This window comes from Oncorhynchus nerka, linkage group LG10 (assembly GCF_034236695.1).
Source record: "Oncorhynchus nerka isolate Pitt River linkage group LG10, Oner_Uvic_2.0, whole genome shotgun sequence".
NCBI lineage: Eukaryota > Metazoa > Chordata > Actinopteri > Salmoniformes > Salmonidae > Oncorhynchus > Oncorhynchus nerka.
The window spans coordinates 90,856,910-90,881,244 of NC_088405.1; the positions used below are offsets into that span (position 1 = coordinate 90,856,910).

Sequence of the window (24,335 nt, forward strand, 5' to 3'; positions counted from 1 at the left end):
TTTGGTCCTGCCTTGCATACCTACACATACGGTCACGCTACAGTCACAAGGCGCAGGCCTCCTTACTATATCGGGGCGCAGGTAGCCTAGTGGTTAGAGTGTTGGGCCAGTAACCGAAAGGTTGCTGGATCTAATCCCTGAGCTGACAAGGTAAAAATCTGTCATTCTGCCCCTGAACAAGGCAGCTAACCCACTGTTCCCTGGTAGACTTTCAATGTGAATAAGAATTTGTTCTTAACTGACTTAGTTTAACAAAAAAATTCTCCCTGGAATTTCTAAGCAAACAGCTGGAGGCAGGGCTTTCTTCCATAGAGCTCCATTTTTATGGAATGGTCTGCCTATCCATGTGAGAGACGAAGACTCGGCTGTGCTTTGGCAAAGTGGGTAGGGTTGCCTGGTTGGCCCTGTCCGGGGGTATAGTCGGACGGGGCCACAGTGTCCCCCGAACCACCCGTCTCAGTCTCCACTATCCATGCTGTAATAGTCTATGGGCTGGGAGCAGTCTGTTATATCTGGTGTAATTATCCTGTCTTATCTGGTGTCCTGTGTGAATTTAAGTATGCTCCCTCTAATTCTCTCTCTCTCCCTCTGTCCCTCCCCTTGCGGAGGACCTGAGCTCTAGGATCATGCCTCAGGTCCCCAGTCCACTTGGTCGAGCTGCTGCTCCTGTTCTGCCTGCGGCCAAGGAACCCTGACCTGTTCACTGGATGTGCTACCTTGTCCCAGACCTGCTGTTTTGGACTCTCTCTCTACCGCACCTGCTGTCTCGATCTCTGAATGCTCAGCTATGAAAAGCCAACTGACATTTACTCCTGAGGTGCTGACCTGTTGCACCCTCTACAACCACTGTGATTATTATTATCTGACCCTGCTGGTCATCTATGAACGTATGGACATCTTGAAGAACAATCTGGCATTAAATGGCCATGTTCTGTTATAATCTCTACCTGGCAATGCCAGAAGAGGACTGTCCACCACTCAGAGCCTTCTCTGTCCACCCTCAGAGCCTTCTCTGTTCACCCCTCAGAGCCTTCTCTGTTCACCCCTCAGAGCCTTCTCTGTCCACCCTCAGAGCCTTCTCTGTTCACCCCTCAGAGCCTTCTCTGTTCACCCTCAGAGCCTTCTCTGTTCACCCCTCAGAGCCTTCTCTGTCCACCCTCAGAGCCTTCTCTGTTCACCCCTCAGAGCCTTCTCTGTCCACCCTCAGAGCCTTCTCTGTTCACCCCTCAGAGCCTTCTCTGTCCACCTATCAGAGCCTTCTCTGTCCACCCCTCAGAGCCTTCTCTATCCACCCTCAGAGCCTTCTCTGTCCACCCCTCAGAGCCTTCTCTGTCCACCCTCAGAGCCTTCTCTGTCCACCCTCAGAGCCTTCTCTGTCCACCACTCAGAGCCTTCTCTGTCCACCACTCAGAGCCTTCTCTGTCCACCACTCAGAGCCTTCTCTGTCCACCACTCAGAGCCTTCTCTGTCCACCCTCAGAGCCTTCTCTGTCCACCACTCAGAGCCTTCTCTGTCCACCTCTCAGAGCCTTCTCTGTCCACCACTCAGAGCCTTCTCTGTCCACCCTCAGAGCCTTCTCTGTCCACCACTCAGAGCCTTCTCTGTCCACCCAGCACAGCCAGAAGAGGACTGGCCACCCCTCAGAGCCTGGTTCCTCTCTAGGTTTCTACCTAGGTTCCTGCCTTTCTAGGGTGTGTTTCCTTAGCCACTGAGTTTCTACATCTGCATTGCTTGCTGTTTGGGGTTTTAGGCTGGGTTTCTGTATAGCACTTTGTGACATCGGCTGATGTAAAAATGGCTTAATAAGTTAAATTTGATTGATTGATTGCAGTGTGCTGTGAGGGGACTGTTTCTGGTGCTGTAGTGAGGGGACTGTTTCTGGTGCTGTAGTGAGGGGACTGTTTCTGGTGCTGTAGTGAGGGGACTGTTTCTGGTGCTGTAGTGAGGGGACTGTTTCTGGTGCTGTTGAGTTTACTGCAGTGTAATGCTCAGTGTAGTCAGGGGACTGCTATATAGGCCTACTGTGTGAATACAGGGAACAGGAGGGTTCTGATACTGTGTGAATACAGGGAACAGGAGGGTTCTGATACTGTGTGAATACAGGGAACAGGAGGGTTCTACTACTGTGTGAATACAGGGAACAGGAGGGTTCTACTACTGTGTGAATACAGGGAACAGGAGGGTTCTGATACTGTGTGAATACAGGGAACAGGGGGAATCTGATACTGTGTGAATACAGGGAACAGGAGGGTTCTACTACTGTGTGAATACAGGGAACAGGAGGGTTCTACTACAGTGTGAATACAGGGAACAGGAGGGTTCTGATACTGTGTGAATACAGGGAACAGGAGGGTTCTGATACTGTGTGAATACAGGGAACAGGAGGGTTCTACTACTGTGTGAATACAGGGAACAGGAGGGTTCTGATACTGTGTGAATACAGGGAACAGGAGGGTTCTACTACTGTGTGAATACAGGGAACAGGAGGGTTCTACTACTGTGTGAATACAGGGAACAGGAGGGTTCTACTACTGTGTGAATACAGGGAACAGGAGGGTTCTGATACTGTGTGAATACAGGGAACAGGAGGGTTCTACTACTGTGTGAATACAGGGAACAGGAGGGTTCTACTACAGTGTGAATACAGGGAACAGGAGGAATCTGATACTGTGTGAATACAGGGAACAGAAGGGTTCTACTACTGTGTGAATACAGGGAACAGGAGGGTTCTACTACAGTGTGAATACAGGGAACAGGAGGGTTCTGATACTGTGTGAATACAGGGAACAGGAGGGTTCTGATACTGTGTGAATACAGGGAACAGGAGGGTTCTACTACTGTGTGAATACAGGGAACAGGAGGGTTCTACTACTGTGTGAATACAGGGAACAGGAGGGTTCTACTACTGTGTGAATACAGGGAACAGGAGGGTTCTGATACTGTGTGAATACAGGGAACAGGAGGATTCTACTACTGTGTGAATACAGGGAACAGGAGGGTTCTACTACTGTGTGAATACAGGGAACAGGAGGGTTCTGATACTGTGTGAATACAGGGAACAGGAGGGTTCTACTACTGTGTGAATACAGGGAACAGGAGGGTTCTGATACTGTGTGAATACAGGGAACAGGAGGGTTCTACTACTGTGTGAATACAGGGAACAGGAGGGTTCTACTACTGTGTGAATCCAGGGAACAGGAGGATTCTACTACAGTGTGAATACAGGGAACAGGAGGGTTCTACTACAGTGTGAATACAGGGAACAGGAGGGTTCTACTACAGTGTGAATCCAGGGAACAGGAGGGTTCTACTACAGTGTGAATACAGGGAACAGGAGGGTTCTGATACTGTGTGAATACAGGGAACAGGAGGGTTCTGATACTGTGTGAATACAGGGAACAGGAGGGTTCTACTACTGTGTGAATACAGGGAACAGGAGGGTTCTACTACTGTGTGAATACAGGGAACAGGAGGGTTCTGATACTGTGTGAATACAGGGAACAGGGGGAATCTGATACTGTGTGAATACAGGGAACAGGAGGGTTCTACTACTGTGTGAATACAGGGAACAGGAGGGTTCTACTACAGTGTGAATACAGGGAACAGGAGGAATCTGATACTGTGTGAATACAGGGAACAGAAGGGTTCTACTACTGTGTGAATACAGGGAACAGGAGGGTTCTAATACAGTGTGAATACAGGGAACAGGAGGGTTCTGATACTGTGTGAATACAGGGAACAGGAGGGTTCTGATACTGTGTGAATACAGGGAACAGGAGGGTTCTACTACTGTGTGAATACAGGGAACAGGAGGGTTCTACTACTGTGTGAATACAGGGAACAGGAGGGTTCTACTACTGTGTGAATACAGGGAACAGGAGGGTTCTGATACTGTGTGAATACAGGGAACAGGAGGATTCTACTACTGTGTGAATACAGGGAACAGGAGGGTTCTACTACTGTGTGAATACAGGGAACAGGAGGGTTCTGATACTGTGTGAATACAGGGAACAGGAGGGTTCTACTACTGTGTGAATACAGGGAACAGGAGGGTTCTGATACTGTGTGAATACAGGGAACAGGAGGGTTCTACTACTGTGTGAATACAGGGAACAGGAGGGTTCTACTACTGTGTGAATCCAGGGAACAGGAGGATTCTACTACAGTGTGAATACAGGGAACAGGAGGGTTCTACTACAGTGTGAATACAGGGAACAGGAGGGTTCTACTACAGTGTGAATCCAGGGAACAGGAGGGTTCTACTACAGTGTGAATACAGGGAACAGGAGGGTTCTGATACTGTGTGAATACAGGGAACAGGAGGGTTCTACTACAGTGTGAATACAGGGAACAGGAGGGTTCTACTACAGTGTGAATACAGGGAACAGGAGGGTTCTACTACAGTGTGAATACAGGGAACAGGAGGGTTCTACTACAGTGTGAATACAGGGAACAGGAGGGTTCTACTACAGTGTGAATACAGGGAACAGGGGGGTTCTACTACAGTGTGAATACAGGGAACAGGAAGGGTTCTACTACAGTGTGAATACAGGGATGCAGTGGAGGACTGTTTCTAATCGGGCAGTGTTGTGACCTCTCAGCGGGGTCCTATATTTAGCGGAGACGGCGAGATGGTCTTTGATCCACCTGTGCTGCTGACACTTAGAAGTGGAACCCGGGAGAGAACTAACCTTTCAGCTAGCAGTTTGTATCGCTGCTATAAACACACACACAGACACACACACACACACCACCCGCCGGCCACAGGGGCACACATGAAAGAGGAGAGGCTGTCCTCCACGAGCCTGTCCTCCACAAGCCTGTCCTCCATGGGACTGTCCCCCACGAGGCTGTCCCCCACGGGGCTGTCCCCCACGAGGCTCTCATCCACGAGGCTGTCCTCCACGAGGCTGTCCCCCACGAGGCTGTCCCCCACGAGGCTCTCCCCCACGAGGCTCTCCCCCACGAGGCTGTCCCCCACGAGGCTCTCATCCACGAGGCTGTCCCCCACGAGGCTGGCTGTGCTCCACGAGGCTGTCCCCCACGAGGCTGTCCCCCATGAGGCTGTCCACCACGAGGCTCTCATCCACGAGGCTGGCTGTCCCCCCCATGAGGCTGGCTGTCCTCCATGAGGCTGTCCCCCATGAGGCTGGCCCCCACGAGGCTGGCTGTCCTCCACGAGGCTGTGCTCCATGAGGCTGTGCTCCACGAGGCTGTCCTCCACGAGGCTGTGCTCCACGAGGCTGTCTTCCACGAGGCTGTGCTCCACGAGGCTGTCCTCCACGAGGCTGTGCTCCACGAGGCTGTCCTAAACAGGGGCTGCGCTCTACTCTCACATTCAGCGCCAGACCACCTCACAGCCTCCACCACGACTCTGAATTACTCAGTAAAAGTCACTATTTACACTGTGAATGATTTGATATTAAATGTTACAGGTGAACCATGGTGAATGTGACTCCGTTCCAGGAAGGTGTCATTGTTCTACCTTGTTATGTTTAGTGCTACATTGAAATTGATTACCACATTGTTGGGTTTATAGTTTGCAAGGAAGGCATTTCATTGTACTTGTGCACGTCACATTAAAAGTTGAAAGTTGACTGAGTCAGAGCTTCAGGCCTGGCCCCAGAGCCCCCACAGATCTGTTGAGATGAAGCTTAGTGCTCTGCTCGTCCATTCCTCTAGGTGGCGTAAGAGAACATGACAGCAGAGCAGACAGCTCAAGTGTCCTGGGCTCCTCTTGGTTCACACCAACTGCAGTCATCAGAAAACACTGAGCCACAGCTTGCACCTGGAAACATACATGTCACAAGCTGTCTGTCAGTCCATCTGTCATTCTGTGTGTCTGTCTGTCCCGTTTGCCCGCCTGTCTCCCTGACAGCATGTCTGTCTCCCTGCCTCCCAGACAGCCTGTCTGACTCCCTGACAGCCTGTCTGACTCCCTGACAGCCTGTCCGACTCCCTGACAGCCTGTCCGACTCCCTGCCTCACTCCCTGCCTGTCCGACTCCCTGCCTGTATGTCTGTCTCCCTGCCTGTCTGTCTGTCTCCCTGACTGCCTGTCCGACTCCCTGCCTGTCCGACTCCCTGCCTATCCGACTCCCTGTCTGCCTCCCTGCCTGTCTGTCTGTCTCCCTGACTGCCTGTCCGACTCCCTGCCTGTCCGACTCCCTGCCTGTCCGACTCCCTGTCTGTCTCCCTGCCTGCCCGACTCCCTGACTGCCTGTCTGTCTCCCTGACTGCCTGTCTGTCTCCCTGACTGCCTGTCTGACTCCTTGCCTGTCTGTCTACCTGCCTGTCTGACCTGCATGTCTCCCTGTCTCTCCCTGCCTGTCTGTCACCCTACCTGCCTGCCTGATTCCTTGCCTGTCTGTCTCCCTGCCGGTCTGTCACCCCGCCTGCCTGTCTGTCTGTCACCCTACCTGCCTGCCTGCCTGCCTGTCTCCCTGCCTGTCTCCCTGCTTGTCTGTCAACCAGCCTGCCTGCCTGTCTGTCACCCTGACTGCCTGTCTGCCTCCCTGCCTGTCTGTCTCCCTGCCTGTCTGTCACCCTGCCTGCCTGTCACCCTGTCTGCCTGCTTGTCTGTCTCCCTGCCTGTCTGCCTCCCTGCCTGTCTGTCTCCCTGTCCGTCTGTCACCCTGCCTCCCTGTGTCCATGCCTGACTGCCCTTCAAAACAATCACCTCTCTCTCTCTCTCCCTCCCCACCTCTCTCTCTCGCTCTCTCCCCCCCCACCTCTCTCTCCCTCCCCACCTCTCGCTCTCTTCCTCTCCACCCCCCCCCCCCCCTCTCTCTCATGAGCATACCCTAAATAGCCAGGCCTCATTTCAGCATCCGTGTCAGACAGCAGTTCTGGAGGGGGGATGATGTGGTGGGTTGTACAGGTGTAACTCATAATCATGTCAGGCCATATTTAACTTTGTAGTTCCAGCCAACTCATTGTAGAACGAGGCCCGTATCCACAAAGTGTCTAATAGTGGGCGTATTGATCTAGTATCTGTCAATACCTCTGTCCATACAATCTGATTCATTTAAAGGCTAAACTGTTCCTAGATCAGTACTTCTACTCAGAGACAGTTGTGTGGATACGGGTCCAGGACTGGCGTGTCTAAAAGAAATGCACCGGAGGGAAAACTGACCCTGGAACAGTGTCAACTGACCCTGTCATAACCAAACAGGTCCTAGTATAGTTATGAAATAGATTGTGTGTATTAGGTTTTGTTGTGAAATTGTTAGATATTACCTGTTAGATATTGCTGCACTGTCTAGAAGCACAAGCATTTCACTACACTCACAATAACATACAATTGGATTTGACTTGATTTTGACTAGTCTTAGCAGTCAGAAATGTTGACAGCTACGGCAATAAGAAAGTATGTTGACAAGACAAAAGGAAGAGTGAATGTACATGGTAACACACGGGCCTGACAGGAGAGGGCTGAGAGGAGAGGTCTGAGAGGAGAGGGCTGAGAGGAGAGGGCTGAGAGGAGAGGGCTAAGAGGAGAGGGCTGACAGGAGAGGGCTAAGAGGAGAGGGCTGAGAGGAGAGGGCTGAGAGGAGAGGGCTGAGAGGGAGAGGGCTGAGAGGAGAGGAGGAGATATTCTACATTGATTGAACCCTGGTGATTTGAATTTCCTTTGTGTGTGAGAGACAGAGAGGGAAAGAGAGTGAGAGAGGAGGAGAGAGAGAGAGAGAGAGAGAGAGAGAGAGAGGTAGAGAGAGGGAGAGGAGGTAGAGAGAGAGAGAGAGAGAGAGGGGGGTAGAGAGAGAGAGAGAGAGAGAGAGAGAGAGGGAAAGAGAGTGAGAGGAGGTAGAGAGAGAGAGAGAGAGAGAGAGTAGAGAGAGAGGGGGGGAGGAGAGAAAGAGAGAGAGAGGGGGAGAGAGAGAGAGAGAAAGAGAGGGAAAGAGAGTGAGAGGAGGTAGAGAGAGAGAGGAGGTAGAGAGAGAGAGAGAGAGAGAGAGAGAGAGAGAGAAGGGTAGAGAGGGGGAGAGAAAGAGAGACAGAGAGGGAAAGGGAGAGAAAGAGAGAGAGAGGAGGTAGAGAGGGGGTAGAGAGAGAGAGAGAGAGAGAGAGAGAGAGAGAGAGAGAGAAGGGTAGAGAGAGAGGGGGATGGAGAGAAAGAGAGAGAGAGAGAGAGAGAGAAGGGTAGAGAGAGAGGGGGGGAGAGAAAGAGAGACAGAGAGGGAAAGGGAGAGAAAGAGAGGAGGTAGAGAGGGGGAGAGAGAGAGGAGGTAGAGAGAGATAGAGAGGGAAAGAGAGAGGAGGTAGAGAGAGACAGGAGGTAGAGAGAGAGAGAGAGAGAGAGAAGGGGTAGAGAGAGAGGGGGAGGGAGAGAAAGAGAGACAGAGAGGGAAAGGGAGAGAAAGAGAGAGAGAGGAGGTAGAGAGGGGGGAGAGAGAGGAGGTAGAGAGCTAGAGAGGGAAAGAGAGAGGAGGTAGAGAGAGACAGGAGGTAGAGAGAGAGAGAGAGAGAGAGAGAGAGAGAGAGAAGGGTAGAGAGAGAGGGGGAGGGATGGGGGGGAGAGAGGGGAGGGAGGGAGAGAGGGGGAGGGAGGGAGGGAAAGAGAGACAGAGAGGGAAAGGGAGAGAGAGAGAGAGACAAACTAAGAGAAAGAAACCTGCTTGTGAGATTCCTGTCTGTCTGTCTGTCTGTCTGTCTGTCTGTCTGTCTGTCTGTCTGTCTGTCTGTCTGTCTGTCTGTCTGTCTGTCTGTCTGTCTGTCTGTCTGTCTGTCTGTCTGTCTGTCTGTCTGTCTGTCTGTCTGTCTGTCTGTCTGTCTGTCTGTCTGTCTGTCTGTCTGTCTGTCTGTCTGTCTGTCTGTCTGTCTGTCTTCCACACAGGGTCTCTTGTGGCTCAGTTGGTAGAGCATGGTGCTGCCAATGTCTGGGTTGTGAGTTCAATTCCCACAGGGGACCAGTATATATGCACTCAATACTGTAAGTCGCTCTGTCTGCTAAATTACTCACATGTAAAACAAATCATCAAATTGTATTTGTCACATGCTAATACAATACACCTTACAGTGAAACTTACAAGCCCTTAACCAAATACAGTTTTAAGAAAAATACCATCAACAAAATTATGTTTTTATTTAACCAGGCAAGTCAGTTAAGAACAAATTCTTATTTATAATGACAGACTTACCGGGGAGCATTGAGTTAACTTCCCTGTTCAGGAGGAGAACGACAGATTTTTACCTTGTCAGCTCAGGGATTTGTTCTACCAACTTTTCTGTTACTGGGCCAACGCTCTAACCACTAGTCTACCTACCACCCCTACACTCTAAACACTAGACTACCTACCACCTCCACACTCTAACCACTAGACTACCTACCACCTCCACACTCTAACCACTAGGCTACCTACCACCCCTACACTCTAACCACTAGGCTACCTACCACCCCTACACTCTAACCACTAGACTACCTACCACCCCTACACTCTAACCACTAGACAACCTACCACCCCTCCGCTCTAACCACTTGGCTACCTGCCACCCCTACACTCTAACCACTAGGCTACCTACCACCCCTACACTCTAACCACTAGACTACCTACCACCCCTACGCTCTAACCACTAGACAACCTACCACCCCTACGCTCTAACCACTAGGCTACCAACCACCTCTACACTCTAACCACTAGGCTACCTACCACCCCTACACTCTAACCACTTGGCTACCTGCCACCCCTACACTCTAACCACTAGGCTACCTACCACCCCTACACTCTAACCACTAGACTACCTACCACCCCTACGCTCTAACCACTAGACAACCTACCACCCCTACGCTCTAACCACTAGGCTACCAACCACCTCTACACTCTAACCACTAGGCTACCTACCACCCCTACACTCTAACCATGTTAGTTTGTTGGTGATGTGGACACCAAGGAACTTGAAGCTCTCAGCCTGCTCCTCTACAGCCCCGTCGATGAGAATGTCTGTCTGCCAGTGAATGCTGTGTAATAGATGGGGTTTTCCTCTGCTCTCTCAGGAGACACCGACAGCAGGCCTCAGCACCCAACCCAGCTAATCTGGACAAGAGGGAAATACACATTTTTGATTTACACCAAACCAGTGACACCCTGTCTGAGCCAAAAAGACCACCGATTGGCGGGGGAGATAAAGATGTCTCAGTGCACAATGGAGCGACTGTGGCAGAGAACGGGCTCTGGAGAGATTAACAATACCTCTTGGCCAAATCCATTTTCTGATAAGGCAGCACTCTGGTAGCGTAGCTAACCTTGCCGAGAGCTTCCCAGACCCTATCTAAAAGCTGCTGTACAACTGTGAAACAGGAAAACTGTGCGTTAACCATATTGCATTACTGGTGATATGTCAACTTTATGAAGAGGTGTGTATGTATGTGTGTATGTGTGTGTGTGTGTGTGTGTGTTTTTGTCTGTGTGTGTTTTGTCTGTGTGTGTGTGTGTGTGTGTGTTTTTGTCTGTGTGTGTGTGTGTGTGTGTTTTTGTCTGTGTGTGTTTGTCTGTTTTTGTCTGTGTGTGTGTGTGTGTCTAGTTTTTGTCTGTGTGTGTGTGTGTTTTTGTCTGTGTGTGTGTGTGTGTGTGTTTTTGTCTGTGTGTGTGTGTTTTTGTCTGTGTGTGTGTGTGTGTGTCTAGTTTTTGTCTGTGTGTGTGTGTGTCTAGTTTTTGTCTGTGTGTGTGTGTGTGTTTGTCTGTGTGTGTGTGTGTTTTTGTCTGTGTGTGTGTGTTTTTGTCTGTGTGTGTGTGTCTAGTTTTTGTCTGTGTGTGTGTGTGTGTTTTTGTCTGTGTGTGTGTGTTTTTGTCTGTGTGTGTGTGTGTTTTTGTCTGTGTGTGTGTGTTTTGTCTGTGTGTGTGTGTGTGTGTGTGTGTTTTTGTCTGTGTGTGTGTGTGTGTGTGTTTTTTTGTCTGTGTGTGTGTGTGTGTGTGTTTTTGTCTGTGTGTGTGTGTGTGTGTGTGTGTGTGTGTGTGTTTTTGTTGTGTGTGTGTGTGTGTGTGTGTGTGTGTGTGTGTGTGTGTGTGGTGCCTATTAAGGCAGCTCCACAGATACACCAGGAAACATTCGTAATTGTATGCCTCTCAGCAGTAAAGTCCATCTAGAAAGGGTATACATTCACCAACACTATTCCAAACAAACAGCCGGAGATCTGTGCTCCTGTCATTAGTTAGGTACGCTGTCTGTGAAGATGAACAGGGTTGGTCCGGTCGAGAGACCGCCTGTGAAGATAAACAGGGTTGGGCCGGTCGAGAGACCGCCTGTGAACTGTGAAGATGAACAGGGTTGGTCCGGTCGAGAGACCGCCTGTGAACTGTGAAGATAAACAGGGTTGGGCCGGTCGAGAGACCGCCTGTGAAGATAAACAGGGTTGGTCCAGTCGAGAGACCGCCTGTGAAGATAAACAGGGTTGGTCCAGTCGAGAGATCGCCTGTGAAGATAAACAGGGTTGGTCCAGTCGAGAGACCGCCTGTGAAGATAAACAGGGTTGGTCCAGTCGAGAGACCGCCTGTGAAGATAAACAGGGTTGGGCCGGTCGAGAGACCGCCTGTGAAGATAAACAGGGTTGGTCCAGTCGAGAGACCGCCTGTGAAGATAAACAGGGTTGGTCCGGTCGAGAGATCGCCTGTGAAGATAAACAGGGTTGGTCCAGTCGAGAGATCGCCTGTGAAGATAAACAGGGTTGGTCCGGTCGAGAGATCGCCTGTGAAGATAAACAGGGTTGGGCCGGTCGAGAGACCGCCTGTGAAGATAAACAGGGTTGGTCCGGTCGAGAGATCGCCTGTGAAGATAAACAGGGTTGGGCCGGTCGAGAGATCGCCTGTGAAGATAAACAGGGTTGGTCCAGTCGAGAGATCGCCTGTGAAGATAAACAGGGTTGGTCCGGTCGAGAGATCGCCTGTGAAGATAAACAGGGTTGGGCCGGTCGAGAGATCGCCTGTGAAGATAAACAGGGTTGGTCCGGTCGAGAGATCGCCTGTGAAGATAAACAGGGTTGGTCCGGTCGAGAGATCGCCTGTGAAGATAAACAGGGTTGGGCCGGTCGAGAGATCGCCTGTGAAGATAAACAGGGTTGGTCCGGTCGAGAGATCGCCTGTGAAGATAAACAGGGTTGGGCCGGTCGAGAGACCGCCTTCCTCTGGTCTACTCTAAGGAGAATCCAATGCCCCTGACCAGGATAGTAACAGGGACCCTGCCCAGGATAGAAACAGAGACCCTGCCCAGTATAGTAACAGAGACCCTGCCCAGTATAGTAACAGAGACCCTGCCCAGGATAGTAACAGAGACCCTGACCAGGATAGTAACAGGAACCCTGCCCAGGATAGTAACAGGAACCTGACCAGGATAGTAACAGGAACCCTGCCCAGGATAGTAACAGGGACCATGACCAGGATATTAACAGAGACCCTGCCCAGGATAGTAACAGGAACCCTGCCCAGGATAGTAACAGGGACCATGACCAGGATATTAACAGAGACCCTGCCCAGGATATTAACAGAGACCCTGACCAGGATATTAACAGAGACCCTGCCCAGGATAGTAACAGGAACCCTGCCCAGGATAGTAACAGGGACCATGACCAGGATATTAACAGAGACCCTGCCCAGGATATTAACAGAGACCCTGACCAGGATATTAACAGAGACCCTGCCCAGGATAGTAACAGGAACCCTGCCCAGGATAGTAACAGGGACCATGACCAGGATAGTAACAGAGACCCTGCCCAGGATATTAACAGAGACCCTGACCAGGATAGTAACAGGAACCCTGCCCAGGATAGTAACAGGAACCCTGCCCAGGATAGTAACAGGAACCCTGCCCAGGATAGTAACAGGAACCCTGCCCAGGATAGTAACAGGAACCCTGCCCAGGATAGTAACAGGAACCCTGCCCAGGATAGTAACAGGAACCCTGCCCAGGATAGTAACAGGAACCCTGCCCAGGATAGTAACAGGAACCCTGCCCAGGATAGTAACAGGAACCCTGCCCAGGATAGTAACAGGAACCCTGCCCAGGATAGTAACAGGGACCCTGCCCTGTAGATCCCTTAGGATGAGATGTTCAACCCAGGTTCTGTGGTCACCAAAGATCTCGCTGCACTTCTCTCTCTTTCCAAAAATGGCCACCATTGCCGATGGACAAAATGACTCCCTCCCAATATAAAGACCTCTGATTGGTGAAAGGAAGCACAGTAAATGCAACTCATTACTACGCTTCTACTTTTACCAAAAAGAAAGAGAGAGAGAGAGAGAGAGAGAGAGAGAAGGCAAGAGAAAAGGAGGTAATGGAAAAGAAAAGAGGACATAGCGCAAGAGAGAGGAAGTAGATGAAGAGATGACAGAGAGATAAAGGTCTGGATGTGACGTTGATAGAGAGTCACACTGAAGAGAGAGATGTCTGTGTGTCTTATCGTGTGTCAGTGTTACACTATGACAGAGAGAGGACAGATAGAGAGATGTCTGTGTGTCTTATCGTGTGTCAGTGTTACACTATGACAGAGAGGGGACAGATAGAGAGATGTCTGTGTGTCTTATCGTGTGTCAGTGTTACACTATGACAGGGAGGGGACAGATAGAGAGATGTCTGTGTGTCTTATCGTGTGTCAGTGTTACACTATGACAGAGAGGGGACAGATAGAGAGATGTCTGTGTGTCTTAACATGTGTCAGTGTTACACTATGACAGAGAGGGGACAGATAGAGAGATGTCTGTGTGTCTTAACGTGTGTCAGTGTTACACTATGACAGAGAGAGGACAGATAGAGAGATGTCTGTGTGTCTTAACGTGTGTCAGTGTTACACTATGACAGAGAGGGGACAGATAGAGAGATGTCTGTGTGTCTTAACGTGTGTCAGTGTTACACTATGACAGAGAGGGGACAGATAGAGAGATGTCTGTGTGTCTTATCGTGTGTCAGTGTTACACTATGACAGAGAGGGGACAGATAGAGCTTATAGAGGTCAGGGGTCTATGGAGTGTGTTATGTATTGTGTGGTAGCGTTACAGCGGACCCGCCTGGGCCACTTCATGGCAGTGTTATGTTACAGGCTAACAGACATACAGAAAAGATAGATAAGAGACATAGAGATGATAGAGGAGCAGATGAGTGTGTGGTGTGTGTCGTACCGTGTGGCAGTGTTATGCTGGCCCCGTCGATGATGGCCTGGGCCAATTCATGGTCGTTGCTCTCAAAGGCTTGGGCGGCGGCCTTGAGCGCGTCCCAGATCTCCTTGCGTCCCTCGAAGGCGGGCGCCGTGTCCCAGAACTCATCCCGCTTACTGCGCAGCTGGCCGTCCGTCATGGGATAGTCACTCTTCCATTTGGGCTTCTCTCTCTTCAAGGCCTGGTTACGCCCCAGAGCCACTGAGAGAGAGATAGATAGAGGGAGAGACAGAACCCGAGAGAGAAAGAGAGACAGAAACCGAGAGAACGAGAGAGAAGAGACCGAGAGAGAGAGACCGAGAGAGAGAGAGAACGAGAGAGAGACATGGTTCAAATGAAAGAGTAATGATTGGACATAACCTTCAGAAAACATTCTCAGTTTAAATCACAGCTGTTCAAGTCCTCTCTGTGAAGCATTCCACTATCAGGGTGATGTGTTGGCTTTGTGCCATCACTGCAATGCACAGGAGGTTGGTGGCACCTTAATTGGGGAGAACCGTCTCGTGTTCATGACTGGATCGGAATCAGTGGAATGGAATCAATTACATCAAACACATGGTTTCCATGGTTTCCATTCCATTTGCTCTGCTCCCATTCATTATTGAGCCGTTCTCCACTCCGCAGCCTCCTGCGCTGTAATGTCATTCTAATGTTAAACACTACGTACAAATGTTCACTTCTGACAAAATGCTGCTTAGATTCCACTGAGGTCAGCTAAAGTGCAATTTAATGGTTTATCAAATTAAAAAATAAACAACTATTTACAGAGCCTTCAGAAAGTACTCATACCCCTTGACTTATTCCACATTTTGATGCGTTACATCCTGAATTCAAAATGTATTAAATGTTAAAAATTCTCTCACCCATCTACACACAATACCCCATAATGACAAAGTGTATTTCTGGGTAAGTCTCTAAGAGCTGTGTGAGTCTTTCTGGGTAAGACTCGCCTAAGAGCTTTGCACACCTGGATTGTACAATCCAGAGGAGGGGTGGGGAGGGGAGAGGAGGGGTGGGGAGTGGAAGTGGAGGGTGGGTGGGGAGGGGAGGGGAGAGGAGGGGTGGGGAGGGGAGAGGAGGGGTAGGGAGGGGAGAGGAGGGGTGGGGAGAGGAAGTGGAGGGTGGGTGGGGAGGGGAGAGGAGGGGTGGGGAGGGGAGAGGAGGGGTGGGGAGAGGAAGTGGAGGGTGGGTGGGGAGGGAGAGGAGGGGTGGGGGGAGGGGAGAGGAGGGGTAGGGAGGGGAGAGGAGGGGTGGGGAGAGGAAGTGGAGGGTGGGTGGGGAGGGGAGAGGAGGGGTGGGGAGGGGAGAGGAGGGGTAGGGAGGGGAGAGGAGGGGTGGGGAGAGGAAGTGGAGGGTGGGTGGGGAGGGGAGAGGAGGGGTGGGGAGTGGAAGTGGAGGGTGGGTGGGTCGGGGAGAGGAGGGGTGGGTCGGGAGAGGAGGGGTAGGGAGGGGAAGTGGAGGGTGGGTGGGGAGGGGAGAGGAGGGGTGGGGAGAGGAAGTGGAGGGTGGGTGGGGAGGGAGGGGAGGGGTAGTGGAGGGTGGGTGGGGAGGGGAGAGGTGGGGAGGGGGGGAGAGGAGGGGGGGGAGAGGAGGGGTAGGGAGGGGAAGTGGAGGGTGGGGAGAGGAGGGGTAGGGAGGGGAAGTGGAGGGTGGGTGGGGAGGGGGAGAGGAGGGGTGGGGAGAGGAGGGGTAGGGAGGGGAAGTGGAGGGTGGGGAGAGGAGGGGTAGGGAGGGGAAGTGGAGGGTGGGTGGGGAGGGAGAGGAGGGGTGGGGAGAGGAGGGGTAGGGAGGGGAAGTGGAGGGTGGGGAGGGGAGAGGGAGAGGAGGGGTGGGGAAGTGGAGGGTGGGGAGGGGAAGTGGAGGGTGGGGAGGGGAGAGGAGGGGTGGGGAGGGGTAGGGAGGGGAAGTGGAGGGTGGGGAGAGGAGGGGTAGGGAGGGGAAGTGGAGGGTGGGTGGGGAGGGGAGAGGAGGGGTGGGGAGAGGAGGGGTAGGGAGGGGAAGTGGAGGGTGAGGAGGGGAGAGGGAGAGGAGGGGTGGGGAGGGGAGAGGAGGGGTAGGGAGTGGAAGTGGAGGGTGGGTGGGGAGGGGAAGTGGAGGGTGGGTGGGGAGGGGAGAGGAGGGGTGGGGAGAGGAGGGAGGGGTAGGGAGGGGAAGTGGAGGGTGGGTGGGGAGGGGAGAGGAGGGGTAGGGAGGGGAAGTGGAGGGTGGGGAGGGAGAGGGAGAGGAGGGGTGGGGAAGTGGAGGGTGGGGAGGGAGAGGGAGAGGAGGGGTGGGGAGGGGAAGTGGAGGGTGGGGAGGGGAGAGGAGGGGAGAGAGAGAGAGAGAGAGAGAGAGAGAGAGAGAGAGAGAGAGAGAGAGAGAGAGAGAGAGAGAGAGAGAGAGAGTCTCTGCTCTCCTAGGGTGGTGCTGCTGATGATGTGGGTTCCATCCACATGTCTCTCTCACAGCACAGCAGATGCGTTGAGAAATACTTTAAGAAATGAGGAGATGGGACACTCCATTCAATTATTATTAACGTCCATTGTGTTGCCGGTCCGTTGTCAATGGGCCGCGTGGTGCATTCTGGGTATAATTCCACGAAGAGCACACTCCTTCAAGGAGTCAACAGGAGTCAACAGGGGTAAAACCCCAAATTAGCATGAATGACATGAATAATATTGTTTAGCTTTGAAATCATGACATTACGTACTTTCGAGGAAAATAGGCAGGTTTCTCAACTCATACCCTGACTTCTAGAAGGGATTAGGGCTGGGTGATATGGCCAAAATATTTGATGGTATTTTATGTTTTTTTTAACAATAAAAGCTCTACATTTCCTTCATGAGTAGTGAGTGATCCTAGGGTGCTTTATGAGTAGTGAGTGATCCTGTGGTGCTTTATGAGTAGTGAGTGATCCTAGGGTGCTTTATGAGTAGTGAGTGATCCTAGGGTGCTTTATGGGTAGTGAGTGATCCTAGGGTGCTTTATGAGTAGTGAGTGATCCTAGGGTGCTTTATGAGTAGTGAGTGATCCTAGGGTGCTTTATGAGTAGTGAGTGATCCTAGGGTGCTTTATGAGTAGTGAGTGATCCTAGGATGCTTTATGAGTAGTGAGTGATCCTAGGGTGCTTTATGAGTAGTGAGTGATCCTAGAGTGCTTTATGAGTAGTGAGTGATCCTAGGATGCTTTAAGAGTAGTGAGTGATCCTAGGGTGCTTTATGAGTAGTGAGTGATCCTAGGATGCTTTATGAGTAGTGAGTGATCCTAGGATGCTTTAAGAGTAGTGAGTGATCCTAGGGTGCTTTATGAGTAGTGAGTGATCCTAGGATGCTTTATGAGTAGTGAGTGATCCTAGGGTGGAAACACATATATTCTAAATTATGTCAATGGGTCTTTCTCCATTCTGATTGTTTTATATTGTTCAATTCAACTTCACCTAAAAATAATTTCCTATATTTCCATCAATTGATCATTTCCTCCACTCATTTGAGATCATTTACACACACTGCCACGTAGGGCTGCACTATATTTGCCAAAAAAACAAACAATGCCTTATTTTATTTTTTTACTTGCGATTTAGATAAAAACACTTGGATGAACTGTTGGAATCATGGAAATAATTCTATAGTTAGAATATAAATAATAGTGGGCACTTTGAATACAGTGTTTGACATGACAGCGAATGAAAATCCCAGAGTTATTGTGACAGGATAGGAACCAAAGTGATGGTCAGTGTTTCCTCGGGGACCCTATATACTTTGGCGACATTAAAATGTTTCTTCATGTAGCCAACATATTCATGCGTCGACTATACCTCTTTAAATGATAAGATACTGTTGCACAAACAACATGCTGATTTAGGCTTACACCAGCATTGGTATCAGGCTGTATCAGCTAGCTACGTTTGATCTGACTCAGTACTTTTATTAGCTAGCCAGCTAACTAGCGATTAGCATTAGTGGCTAACACGATTTAGCTAAAACCTGCTAAGAAAAAACAAACTAGATGTTTGCTGATTTAAGAAACACATACTAATAGTGTAATTATAGAACGCTAGTGGATTTATATTAAGAAGCAAAGTGGAAACAACATTATTGTCATCAACATTTAATGTACGACTGAATGCACGTGTCAAAGACCCCAGCCACCCCAGTCATAGACTGGTCTCTACTACCGCATGGCAAGCGGTACCAGTGATCCTAGGGTGCTTTATGAGTAGTGAGTGATCCTAGGGTGCTTTATGAATAGTGAGTGATCCTAGGGTGCTTTATGAGTAGTGAGTGATCCTAGGATTCTTTATGAGTAGTGAGTGATCCTAGGGTGCTTTATGAGTAGTGAGTGATCCTAGGATGCTTTATGAGTAGTGAGTGATCCTAGGATGCTTTATGAGTAGTGAGTGATCCTAGGGTGCTAAAAACTCTAACCGATCCGTGCATCAATACCGGTATATAGTAAAATATGGTACATCGACCAGCACTAGATTGCGTGGCAATTAGCTTAGCAACTGTGGGCTCCCGAGTGGAGCAGCAGTTTAAGACACTGCATCTCAATGCAAGAAAAGTCACTACAGTCCCTAGTTTAAATCCAGGCTGTATCACATCCGGCCGTGATTGGGAGTCCCATAGGGCGGCGCACAATTGGCTCAGCGTCGTCCGGGTTGGGCCGGGGGTAGGCCGTCATTGTAAATAAGAATGTGTTCTTAACGGACTTGCCTAGTTAAATTTAAAAAATGTAACAAGTGAACGACTGATATTGGCCTTTTCTAGTTTTCTAGTTCATTCTCTAGCGGCTTTGCCAATAGTCCTTCTACATAACAAAACTACTACTATGCCAGCAACCACTCACCTCCTGAGCCATGAACACTGCCGTCATTGTCAATAAGAATTTGTTCTTAACTGACTTGCCTAGTTAAATAAAGGTTAAATAAATAAAAACTATATACACTTTATTATTTTTTAAATGAGCACTGCACAATGCTGAGTTATACATGCAATAAGCAAGCTAACTAGCTAAGCAGATAGCTATCTGACACGTTACATTTACATTTACATTTAAGTCATTTAGCAGACGCTCTTATCCAGAGCGACTTACAAATTGGTGCATTCACCTTATGACATCCAGTGGAACAGCCACTTTACAATAGTGCATCTAAATCTTTTAAGGGGGGTGAGAAGGATTACTTTATCCTATCCTAGGTATTCCTTAGGCCAAGACTACGGATAACTAACCCTTCATCTGTGGTGTTAGCTAGCTATATTAGCTACAATGCTAGCTGGCCAGGTAAACATGGTGCCAAGATATCAGATAGGAGCTAATAGCCAACATAGCAACAAGCCATCTGCCTTGCGGTGTAACCACAGTTTCTAAACCTCTTTGGTGTAAATGAGCTATTTACTGGTATGCTGATCTGACCAGTCACAATTGTGTCTGTAAATTGACAGCTGACAGTCGGATTAAATGTTTGCCGTAAAAGGGGGAAGAAGGAAGTGTTTTAAAATGCCTAAATAAAGATTGGCAATAGGTTTAGCTAGCTAAGAATCTTCCTGCATGTTTATGGACTAAGAAAGCTGTAGAAGCGTTCTCACTTCTCAAACTATGGACAGATTTAAGTCATTCAGACAGAACTTGCATCGTCGTTAAATCTTTTTTTCTCTCTTTTCTACCCTCACTCTATAGTCAAACTAAAAGCAGTGCCTATATGATGTCCTTCCATACAGGCTTGACATGGAGTGATGCTTCTACGTAAACGTTGTTGACCAGTAGGCTAGTTGAAGTCCCACATGGAAGGAATACAGAATGTCATCTGTAGAACCTTAAGACACTGGTCATCCCAAACAAGCTCTAATACTCCTGTTGAATATGCATTCCGCTGTATTGTGAGTAAGCCGTTGCCATCTTAATTTACCCAGTTTATCAAAAGATTTACCATTCAAATACAATTATCACCGTTATGTAGTTAGGTTGGTAAAAACAAAGTCAAATGTATTGTTTGATTCAAAAATAGATGAATTAATGCATAAATGGCTGTCTGGAAAATGTTATCGTAATTGTTTTTAAATGTAATGATATTGAATATCTGTCATTGGCCTCCTTGACCCCCCCAAAACTGGTATCAGCCCTAAAACATCCATATCGGTCGTTCTCTAATGACAATGTGAACTTGATTGGTCGTTAGTCTGCTGGGCGGTACATTATACGTTCCTCATTTCATTGGTCAATGAGTTTCCCCATCTCCTAATTACTTAAACTATTTCTGGTGTGTTCCACAACCGTTGTCATGGATACCCAGCTTCTTGGCAGAGAGAGGCCGCCCGGTTGCTGTCAGTCGATTAATAGGGACTTATAGTGTTCTCACACGGAGAACGGTCTACATAGGTTTAGTGGTCACACACACACACACACTCATGGTTACACCCAATCTTTGTTGTGACTAGGGGAGTGGAATTTGGTAGGTTAAAGTGGGTGGGTAACAGGGTTTCCATTAGCTGGCAATAGCCGGCTTTTGTTAGATTAAAAAAATAGAAAAGCTGATAAATAAAATTGTTGCCGGCCAATATTGCCCAGGAGAAGAAGAAGACAAAGCCTTTGTGAAGTAATGCCTTGTAGCCTATTCATTGATGGAAATACCACTTGACTGGTCATTCTAATCAGTCTATAGGTGAATTAGCATAACTTAGTAGAATTACATTTGTATTTATTATGGATCCCCATTAGCTGCTAACAAGGCAGCAGTTACACTTCATGGGGTCCAGCAAAATTAAGGCAGTTTATACAATTTTAAAAACATTACAGTACATTCATAGATTTCACAACACACTGTGTGCCCTCAGGCCCCTACTCCACCACTACCACATATCTACAGTACTAAATCTATGTGTACGTGTGTGTATAGTGCGTATGTTATTGTGTGTGTGTGTGTGTATACATATGTCTGCGCCTATGTTTGTGTTGCTTCACAGTCCCCGTTGTTCCATAAGGTCTATTTTGTTCATGTTTTTGAAACCTAATTTTACTGCTTGGCGGGTGTGTACAGTATATTCCTTATCTTATTTATCACATGCATACAGCATATAGCCTTAAGAGTGGAAAATCTGCCAGACAGCACAAGAGCTGGGTGGGGTAATGTATCTGTCCGTCTGAACACAGTTTTATAGGTTAAAGTGGGTGGGGGTAATGTATCTGTCCGTCTGAACACAGTTTGGTAGGTTAAAGTGGGTGGGGTAATGTATCTGTCCGTCTGAACACAGTTTGGTAGGTTAAAGTGGGTGGGGTAATGTATCTGTCCGTCTGAACACAGTTTGGTAGGTTAAAGTGGGTGGGGTAATGTATCTGTCCGTCTGAACACAGTTTGGTAGGTTAAAGTGGGTGGGGTAATGTATCTGTCAGTCTGAACACAGTTTGGTAGGTTAAAGTGGGTGGGGTAATGTATCTGTCCGTCTGAACACAGTTTGGTAGGTTAAAGTGGGTGGGGTAATGTATCTGTCAGTCTGAACACAGTTTGGTAGGTTAAAGTGGGTGGGGTAATGTATCTGTCCGTCTGAACACAGTTTGGTAGGTTAAAGTGGGTGGGGTAATGTATCTGTCCGTCTGAACACAGTTTGGTAGGTTAAAGTGGGTGGGGTAATGTATCTGTCCGTCTGAACACAGTTTGGTAGGTTAAAGTGGGTGGGGTAATGTATCTGTCAGTCTGAACACAGTTTTATAGGTTAAAGTGGGTGGGGTAATGTATCTGTCAGTCTGAACACAGTTTTATAGGTTAAAGTGGGTGGGGTAATGTATCTGTCAGTCTGAACACAGTTTGGTAGGTTAAAGTGGGTGGGGTAATGTATCTGTCAGTCTGAACACAGTTTTATAGGTTAAAGTGGGTGGGGTAATGTATCTGTCAGTCTGAACACAGTTTGGTAGGTTAAAGTGGGTGGGGGTAATGTATCTGTCAGTCTGAACACAGTTTTATAGGTTAAAGTGGGTGGGGTAATGTATCTGTCCGTCTGAACACAGTTTGGTAGGTTAAAGTGGGTGGGGTAATGTATCTGTCAGTCTGAACACAGTTTGGTAGGTTAAAGTGGGTGGGGGTAATGTATCTGTCAGTCTGAACACAGTTTTATAGGTTAAAGTGGGTGGGGTAATGTATCTGTCCGTCTGAACACAGTTTGGTAGGTTAAAGTGGGTGGGGTAATGTATCTGTCAGTCTGAACACAGTTTGGTAGGTTAAAGTGGGTGGGGGTAATGTATCTGTCAGTCTGAACACAGTTTTATAGGTTAAAGTGGGTGGGGGTAATGTATATGTCCGTCTGAACACAGTTTGGTAGGTTAAAGTGGGTGGGGTAATGTATCTGTCCGTCTGAACACAGTTTGGTAGGTTAAAGTGGGTGGGGGTAATGTATCTGTCAGTCTGCTGAACACAGTTTGGTAGGTTAAAGTGGGTGGGGTAATGTATCTGTCAGTCTGAACACAGTTTTATAGGTTAAAGTGGGTGGGGTAATGTATCTGTCAGTCTGAACACAGTTTTATAGGTTAATGTGGGTGGGGTAATGTATCTGTCAGTCTGAACACAGTTTTATAGGTTAAAGTGGGTGGGGTAATGTATCTGTCCGTCTGAACACAGTTTGGTAGGTTAAAGTGGGTGGGGTAATGTATCTGTCAGTCTGGACACGCAGTCCCAGTGTACAGTAAGAGAGGAGAGAGAGCTCATACGTTGTCAGGCCACTCCACATGCATCAATAATTCAGTCATAGACGATGAATCAGTTTCTTCCCTTCCTCATAGCTGACCCAGAAACTACCAGTCTATACTGAGTGAGAGACTCCTGCCAAATATTACAGCCACATATTTCCCTCAGATCTCACAGACCAACAAAGAATTTGAAAACAAACCAAATATTGAAAAACTCCCTTATCTGTTAAGACAAAATACAGCAGTGTGCCTTCACATCAGCTAGATTTGTTGTGACCTGTTACCTCGAGAAAAGGGCAACCAGTGAATAACAAACACCTTTGTAAATACAACCAATATGTGTATGTTTATACAGAGAAGAAGAGAGGAAAGACAGAATGAGAAATGGAGATCGAAAGAGAGGAGAGATAGTTAGCTGACATACAGAGAGAGAGAGAGAATGAATGAGAGATCGAAAGAGAGGATAGTTAGCTGACAGAGAGAGAGAGACAGAGACAGAGAGAGACAGAGGGAAAGAGAGAGAGAGAAAAAGAGACAGAGGGAGAGGAAGAGGGAGGGAGAGAGGGAGAGAGACAGGGAGAGAGACAGAGGGAAAGAGAGAGACAGAGAGAGAGAGGGAGAGAGAGGGAGAGACAGAGGAAGAGAGAGGGAGAGACAGAGGGAGAGGAAGGGAGAGAGAGAGGGAGAGAGAGACGGAGAGAGAGAGAGACAGAGGGAGAGGAAGGGAGAGACAGAGGGAGAGAGAGAGACAGAGGGAGAGGAAGGAGAGACAGAGGGAGAGAGAGACAGAGAGGAGAGAGAGACAGAGGGAGAGGAAGGAGAGAGACAGAGGAGAGAGAGAGACAGAGGGAGAGAGAGACAGAGGGAGAGGAAGGAGAGACAGAGGGGAGAGAGGAGAGACAGAGGGAGAGGAAGGGAGAGACAGAGGGAGAGAGAGAGACAGAGGGAGAGAGAGAGACAGAGGGAGAGGAAGGGAGAGACAGAGGGAGAGAGAGAGACAGAGGGAGAGGAAGGGAGAGACAGAGGGAGAGAGAGAGACAGAGGGAGAGAGAGAGACAGAGGGAGAGAGAGAGACAGAGGGAGAGAGAGAGACAGAGGGAGAGGAAGGGAGAGACAGAGGGAGAGAGAGAGACAGAGGGAGAGAGAGAGACAGAGGGAGAGGAAGGGAGAGACAGAGAGACAGAGGGAGAGGAAGGGAGAGACAGAGGGAGAGAGAGAGACAGAGAGAGAGAGGGAGAGGAAGGGAGAGACAGAGGGAGAGAGAGAGACAGAGGGAGAGGAAGGGAGAGACAGAGGGAGAGAGAGAGACAGAGGGAGAGAGAGAGACAGAGGGAGAGGAAGGGAGAGACAGAGGGAGAGAGAGAGACAGAGGGAGAGAGAGAGACAGAGGGAGAGAGAGACAGAGGGAGAGGAAGGGAGAGACAGAGGGAGAGAGAGAGACAGAGGGAGAGTATTCAGTATTGTTGTAATTATCATTATTACAAATAAAAATACAATTGTCTGATTAATCGGTATCAGCTTTTTTGGTCCTCCAATAATCGGT

The 24,335-nt window shown here is 49.0% G+C and overlaps 1 protein-coding gene across 1 annotated transcript in view; it reads right to left on the bottom strand.

Annotated features, from left to right (window-relative positions):
* Positions 1–24,335, bottom strand: part of LOC115136300 (ubiquitin domain-containing protein 2) — an 89,770-nt gene that overhangs the window by 29,730 nt on the left and 35,705 nt on the right. The window contains exon 2 of the mRNA XM_065023926.1: positions 14,105–14,341. Coding sequence (XP_064879998.1) covers positions 14,105–14,341 — 237 coding nt within the window. The remainder of the gene's footprint in view (positions 1–14,104; positions 14,342–24,335) is intronic.